The sequence below is a fragment of the Astatotilapia calliptera genome, chromosome 23 (genome assembly GCF_900246225.1).
Source record: "Astatotilapia calliptera chromosome 23, fAstCal1.2, whole genome shotgun sequence".
NCBI classification, from domain to species: domain Eukaryota; kingdom Metazoa; phylum Chordata; class Actinopteri; order Cichliformes; family Cichlidae; genus Astatotilapia; species Astatotilapia calliptera.
The window spans coordinates 18230139-18238116 of record NC_039323.1 but is presented as its reverse complement, the minus strand read 5'-3'; the positions used below and the strand labels follow the sequence as shown (position 1 = coordinate 18238116).

The window sequence follows — 7978 nt, the reverse complement described above, 5'->3', positions numbered from 1 at the left end:
GTCCTGTCAGAAACTATGAATTAAAGATGATAGCTTAGAACAGCAAATAAATCCCTCTACAGGAAAATATTTAAATGTTCTTTTAAACGACAAGATGGTTGCAGCTGTCAGTCAGTACCACCCTTACAAGAGGAGGTTGGAGGACCCGTTAGAAGCCACGTGGTACTTGTAAGATCTTATAACTTGCCATTGTTCTGCATCAGCTTAAAAGAGCTCTACTTCTTTCCTGGTTCACCAGAAGAAACATCACTGCACACGATGCTTTTCCTCCCAGCTGCTGCTCTGTGCTGTCTGTGTTCAGGTGAGTGATTTTATTCAAACACGAGTCCACCATCTGTAACTAACACTGCCATACTAACCTGTCTGTGTCTCTACCCCAGTGATTACTGTGGCTGAAGAGCTGATACAGAATGATTTAACTCTGACCAGGGTAGCTGGAGAAAGTGTCTCCTTCAGCTGTGGTGGGACTGACCAGTGCAGCAGTACTGTTGTATACTGGTACCAGAAGAAAGACACAAGAGATTCATTCAGAATGCTTCTTTCTATTGGTATAAGCAATGGTGCAATAAATCGAGGTTATAACCACCCTCAGCAAAATGATTTCTCAGCAGTGAAAAATCAGGGCAGCTGGGCTTTGGAGCTAAAAACAGTTAAAGACGTTCATTCAGCCATCTACTACTGCTCTTGTTACAAAAGTACTCACAGTGTGAAATCATCCCTGCAGGCTGAACAAAAACCATCAGAGGAAAAGCAAGAAACCACAGCTCCGTCTCAGCCTGAGAGACAACAGTTAGACAAAATTTCAGTACTTTAAATCATAAATCGAAATGTTCATACCGTCAAAGGGTAAAATTAATACTTGTAATTAAGGTTGAGAGGTAACTGGGAGTACTGGAAGTACACAATAAAGGTGGATAAGAAAGAAAAAAATGTCTCAGACCGGTTCTATGGGAGGTTTTTCCTCCCATATCATTGAGTTGTATGTTGATGATACTAGTGTTTCCACGCATGGTCTAAAATATTTCAGACTACATTAAGTCCCTTTATGTTCCTCAGTTTGTGTTTGAGGGAACAAATATTTTTAGTTTTGAAGTCATCACAGTTTTAAGACATTTTGTTGACTGACTTCATAGAAAGTGAAGAAAAGATACGACTGAAATAATAAATAAATTCCCCTCTATATTTGAAGGTTAGTGTTTTGCAAACCTCAGTCTCAGTGGAAAACTGCAACACACGCCTTAGCTGTCAGTCAGCAGCAGCACTGACAGCTGCAGCAGTTAATGGGAGGTTGTAGGAGTTGTTAGAAACACGTGGTCCTCGTCTGATCATATAAATTGTCCTTGTTTGGCCTCGTTTCTATCAAAACATCACTTCTCCTCAGATTCACCAGAGGAAATGTCACTGAACACAACGGTTCACACAATGCTTTTCCTCCCAGCTGCTGCTCTGTGTTGTCTGTGTTTAGGTGAGTTTCAACCCAACAAAAACTACATGTCAGAAACACCATCAAACTGACATTTTCCTCTGTGTCTTTGCAGCGCTGGTTACCATGGCTGCAGAGCTGATCCAGAAAGATTTAACTTTGACTGCGACACCTGGCAAAAAAGTCTCCTTCAGCTGTGGAACTTCCCAGTGCAGTGGCAGTTATGTGCACTGGTACCAGAAGAAAGACGGTGATAAGTTCAGAGTGATTCTTCATATTAACATACGCACTGGTGAAGTCAAGAGTGACTACAACCATGCTCAGAGAAAAGATTTCTCAGCTGTGAAAAATGAGAACAGCTGTGAGTTGGAGATAAATGCAGTTAGCCTCGTTCATTCAGCCATCTACTACTGCTCCTGTGCTCAAAGCTCTCACAGTGACAAAACATCCCTGCAGGCTGAACAAAAACCATCAAAGGAACAGCAGCAGACCACAGCTCAGGTTCACACACACACACACACACTGACGCAGGCATCACCTTTGAAACCAAAACAACTAGTTTGTATTCTATTTATATAAGAAGTAAAAATAATCAAGACCAAAATTAATTCAAGTAGATTCAAAAGATGACACAATTGGGAGTATCAGATAAACTTGTCTTGTGTGTTCACATTCAGGTCAAAAACAGCAGACTGTAAAAATCCACAGAGATTATCTTCTTCTGACAAACATCAAACAGAAGTGTCTATATTTTTTGGAGAAGCAATATTCCTCTATGAGAACAGCAACTGAGGGAAAACCAAAACACCACAACACAGTGATCACAGCTCCAGAAACCAGAAAGCATATGGCTTTGAAAAAAAAAAGAAATGAATGAAAAACAACAGTTTGAATCCAAGATTCTCAAAGTATAGCCAACTGGTCAATCACACCCTTTAGTAACATTATAGTTATGACTGTCATCCTCACAAATGTCAGCCAAGCTAAAAGTTACATCACATCCGCGAGTGCAAGCTGTGCTTTGGTGTCTTTTTGGTCGCTTTGATTGTCCAACTCTTATTTCTGTAACCTTGCACATCTGCACAGAGCATACAGGTTGGTTTCTTTTCCTTTACAGTCATTGCTGTCATGTGCTGGTTCTCTACATTTCCATGAGGACTCCTCATAATAATCATGCTGAGATTTGCAGGCAGTTAAACTACAAAACATGCAGCAAGTTTGTATTTTGTCTGAGGAGATTTTTTTTTTTTTTTGTCTCTGCCGATGTTTATAATTTTGAACAAACAGAAGAAACCATTTAGCTGGACAGATATTTGTTCTTAGAAACCAGAGGACGACCAAAGTGCATACTAATATTGTAACACTTGTTGGCTGTTTCTAGGTCCCAAAACATGCTCAGATGGGTCGGCTGGTGCAGTTAAAGTGACTTATTTGCACAGTTTTATCTTTGCAGACCGTTCATTGATTCCAGACAATCGATGTCAGCTGTGTCCACCAGGCTCTCCTGACACTGCCCCTGAACCCACTGCAACACCCCTACTGTGCAGCTGAGCCACAGACTACACGCCCACCACAGCAAATGAATCCTGTTACAGTGCTACTCCATCAAAACATTGTTGAGAAGGTTAATTCTGGAGGAAAACTGCCAACCTGCTGTTTGGACAAGAATAAACTTGTGAAACAAAGGTCAGCTCAGGTAGCTCATCATCTGGAGGCAGAAGTTATGCAGAATATTCAGATTCATGCAGTTTTTACAACATTAATTCATCTCGACTGAACCAAATCATGGAGCTGAATTACACTAAACAGAAATAACAACATGACCCCTGACAGGTGACAAGATTATCTCTTCATCACGGCACCTGTTAGTCGGTAGGATGTATTAAGGAGCAAGTAAACATTTTCTCCTCAAGTTGGTGTGTTAGAAGCAGAAAAAATGGGTGAGTGTAAGGATTTGAGTGAGTTTGACAAAATAGTGATGGCTAGATGACTCGCTGCAAAAATGGAAAAGCCCGATTGTGGGGTGTTCCTGCGGGTGGTCAGTTTGTATCAAAAGTCGTCAAAGGAAGAAACAGTGACCAGTAACTGAGCATCTGTGGGATCTACGGGACAAACAAGTGTGATCCATGGAGGTCCTTCCTCACAACTTACAAGACTTCAAGGATCTGTTGCTAACATCTCAGTGCCAGATACCACAGCACATCTTCAGGGGTCGAGTGGAATCCATGCCTCACGACTGTTTTGGCAGCAAAAGAGGGACCAACACAATATCAGGCAGAGTCATAATGTTACGTCTGATCGGTGAATGACATTGCTTTACCTCAGCTGCCACATTCAACATCAGACAGGTTTTTGTACTGGTCTGTGTCACTGTGTGAGGAGACATGATCTTTGGCTCTGGAGCTAAACTGTACGTAACAGGTAAGAACAAATGAAATCATTTTCCTTACGACTTTCAAAATGACAATTTGTTCAAAGCCAGTTTCCGTTAAGTTCGACTTTAAATGTGTTTCTGTAAAGGTCGAAAAAAAACTGTGAATCTCACTGTATATGTGAGGTATTTATTGGGGGGTTTTCAGCGTGAAAAGTCCTAAAAGTCTGATGTGAGCAGGATTACAACTAATCCTTATCTAAGAAATTTCAACATCCTTTTATTTATTTTTATATTTGTTTGTAAGCTCAAAAAGATAACAGATTCACTGGGATTTGTGAAAGAAAATCATTAAAATTAAACGTGGACATATTTACAGTAAGTCATAAGCTTATAAATAAAATGTTATTCATATTTGAATCTTAAGACACATTTAAGGAAAGTTTAATGACTACTGACTTAATATTATCTCAAATATTATAGTAGATGTAATTTGGAAATTTAGGACTTGACATCATACTTAAAATAAGAAAAGTTTTGAAATTATATAATAAGCTATGTAATTCAGTATTTCATTACATGTAGTGCATTATATAGAATTGATTGTGTATCCTTTGAGGGCTTTAAGCTATTTTTCACATATTCAAATAATTGCTATTGTTTAACTACATGAAAAAAATTATGTCTCATGTGAACACAATGAAAAAAGTTCTGAAGTTTCTGATCTAATGATGTCTCGGTCTCTCTCTCTGTGCATACTGGAAATTTCTTAAATGTCATTTTAATGTCATTAAAATGTCATACAAAATATTTAGTTAATCGCAATATAGATTTAAAAAATCCCCTGTACAAATATTTCTTCATAAATGTTTTCAGCTGAAATTACTGTAATATGTATATACTAACCTTGTATATTTTAAGAGATTATAGATGCCAAATATAAAATCATTATGAAAACAAAGATACAATTAAATTCTGACATATTATAAAAACTGATATAGAAATATTCACATCGTATATATGAAATCTTATTTGCAACAGTTTTAGAATAATTACAAACTATATGCTTCAAATATATACAGAAACTATAATGTACAAAGTACGCGTGCTTTCATTATCAATACTGCTGCCATGATATGTGAAGGATGTGATTTATTTTTACATCTATAGATGTGTTACATTGTATTGTTATAATTTAAAATTGTGATAACAGACGTAAAGGACAAAGGAGTTAATTGTATTAAATATTGTGTGTTAATGAAATCAGTTTAACTTTGATAAATATAATTCTGCCTTTAATATTTAATATTACATTGTACATTATAACAATAAATCATCTGAATATTGTTAAGTGTTTAAAATGAGCCATTACACGGCCGATAGGCACTGATTGGTAGTTTGGTGATTATGAAGCTTCTCAGGTCACACTGAGTGAAATTCTGTGTCTGCTGTCAAACTTCAGCTACGCCGGTAGCAAAGCCCTCGGTGACAGTGTACCAAGCAGCATCCAGTGATCATCTGGAGGAGAAGAGATCCCTGCTGTGTGTGGCCTCACAAATGGTTCCTCCTGTGGTCAAGATCACCTGGAAAAGCCAGAAGCAGGACGGATCTCCGCTGGCGGCGCCCCCTGGTGACACAGAACAGCTGGACATCATAGAGTCCGATTACACTGCCAGCATCTTGTTGATCCATCAGCAAGACGAGAACTCACATACATATGGCTGTTCTGTCACACACGAGGGGGGGACGGTGGAGGGTCAAATAGAGGAAGGTAATGAAAGTTTGTTGCCTTTTCAGCATGAAATTAGCTACGCAGCTACTCAAATGTGACTTTTCTGTTTCAGGAGTTTCTCAAAGTCCACCAAAAGAACTTCCACCAGATACACTTTCCACCAATCAAACTTTAACAGAAGGTCCATCATCAGAACATCCCGTGTCTCAAAAACAAGTAAAACTGCTCTGCCTGGTGTACACGGTGCTGATCACGAAGAGTCTGGTGTACTGCTGTGGAGTCTCTCTGCTCAGGCTCATCAGACGCAGCCGCAAACACGCAGCTGACTGACTGTTTCCTTCTTCTTGGCTTATCGCTTTTCATATCGTTTATCACTCAGGATTTAGAAAAGTCTGTAACAGTGCAGCATTTTGGTTGTTTTTTTACTTTCTTTTTTATTTCAATATTAAAAAAAGAGCTGAAACAGAAAAGGCTGAATTATTAGCTCCCTAGTAGATGATTCATCATTTATAGCATTTGTTTAATTAAAACAAAGTGTTGCCTGCTCTTCAAAGTATTTCTCTGCAATATTCCGAATAAAGCAAACAAAAAAATCTTGCTTGTTTGAGTTTAATTTTGTAGAAAACTGCGAGAAACAGCAGCACTCCCAATATATGCTGATAGGCAACGAGCAGTGGTAAAAGAAGAACAAATGTTTAATGAGATACAAACAGGATTTTAAAGAAGATGAGAACATGAAACCATAAATCTGTTAGAAAAAAAACATGCAGGTGTGTCTGAGCCTTATTTTTAGTTCACTATCATTGGGACTGCATAGTCATCACATGATGTGATATCATAGTGTGGAAGTAAATGTTCAAAATCATAATGTTCCCTCACAAAATCACAAATTCCTTCCAGATGCAATAAAATTGTTAAACACAATGACCCAATATTTATTTGAATATGAAATTATAAATGTTAAAATAAATTAAAATTAGAGTTCACCTTGATTGGTTTCATTTTGTAAAGGACATATTTAGCAGATGCATTTGTGAACTCTCACCAATGTGTTTGTCATTCAACAACAATTAGTTCTATGACCTAAAATATTATTTAATATGTTCTCCATGATTCGAAGCAGATAAAACTATGAAAGCAAACTCCAGTTTTAAGCTCTGTCCTCTTTCAGACATTGCAAATCAAATGTTTCTTTATACAGATAGTGTGGTTTTCTTATTAAAGGAAACAGAATAAAAACTGTCTAACTAAAGGAACCAAACTATCAGGAACCCGTGGATGTTGTTTTCTGGACTCAGTCTTAAAAACGATATCATCTTTACACCAGCTTTATTTGGACTGTGTGGGGTTTTTTACACATGCACATATATATCCTGCAGTGTCTGCATATCTATATATCAGTTATGTAAATTATGTGTCATTGTGTGTTCCATGTGAGATTGTTTAAAGCCTCTGAACAATGTCATGATATCAGTGCAGCTGTTAGCGCTGCGACCCCATAGCAGCGTCCTTTAGCTTTTAAAACTAACATGGATCGCTTTTCAACTTTTTAACTGAATCTCTTTCAAACAGCTTAAAGTCTGTCAAATTGTTTTAGTTTTTATAAATTTTCCTTTTATTTGAATTACCCTGAATACTGTATTTACTTTTTCTACTAAACATTCTGTATTAATTTCATCAATCGTACTTCTAGTTTTTTGCTAACTTTTGAAAATGACTAAAACTGAAGTATTCTGGTAGTTAAGGGGACAGATGGTCCTAAGAGTCAAGACTACACTACAACGAATTCAAACACCTGACTTTGTTAAAGCTGCGCAGTAAAAATAAATATACTTTAAACAAGCAGCAGAAAACACCAAATGTTGATGAAATATTTCTTGATGCTGACATCTAATTTTCCACCAGCATACATGAGCTAAATACTGAAAGCCCTGATTCCAAACTTATCATTGTTTCATTTAATGTGTTTAGGTGGAGCAAGTAAAAACATGATCAAGTGGAAGTGAAATAAAAACATGTGAGGTGAAGCGCTGGTGTTTGTTTCGAGAAGAACAATAAGTTGTTTGTTTCAGCGGTTTCCAAGTCTGTCTCTGTGTGGTTTGTCTTCTCATACGAGCAGGATGTCCGAGACTCAGCGCTGAACTGTTCTCATGCGATCACTTCATAAACTTTAAATTCCTATAATACTGTTTAACTGTGATTTCTTCCATATTCTTTGCATGAATGGTGCTATTTGCACCAAAAATCTCTCACATATACTTTTAAGTTGTGTTCGTCATTATTGACCACTAAAGTCGAACCTGCATTCATGTGAATAAGCACGTGACCTCGTCTTGAATGTAACACTAGTGTAGCTCAGATTAACCTTAATGCTGGTTTGTACAGCTAACCTAAAATTCATCCTAATGACTGATTTTAATAAACACCAGCTTAGATGTTGTAGGACCAACAT

General features: G+C 37.5%; 1 protein-coding gene across 1 annotated transcript; it reads left to right on the top strand.

Moving 5' to 3' along the window:
* Nucleotides 1-2435: 2435 nt before the first annotated feature.
* Nucleotides 2436-6106, top strand: LOC113015548 (immunoglobulin lambda-1 light chain-like). Its single transcript, XM_026157557.1, has 3 exons — nucleotides 2436-3844; nucleotides 5257-5565; nucleotides 5639-6106. The coding sequence occupies exons 1-3, from the start codon at nucleotides 3808-3810 to the stop codon at nucleotides 5854-5856; spliced, it is 564 nt and encodes a 187-aa protein (XP_026013342.1). The 5' UTR covers nucleotides 2436-3807; the 3' UTR covers nucleotides 5857-6106.
* Nucleotides 6107-7978: the final 1872 nt, after the last annotated feature.

Coding starts and splice junctions, on each gene's coding strand:
- LOC113015548 (XM_026157557.1), top strand. CDS start 3,808: ATGATCTTTGGCTCTGGAGCTAAACTGTACGTAACAG. Junction 3,845..5,256: donor AGCTAAACTGTACGTAACAG/GTAAGAACAAAT, acceptor GTCAAACTTCAG/CTACGCCGGTAGCAAAGCCC. Junction 5,566..5,638: donor GGAGGGTCAAATAGAGGAAG/GTAATGAAAGTT, acceptor TTTCTGTTTCAG/GAGTTTCTCAAAGTCCACCA.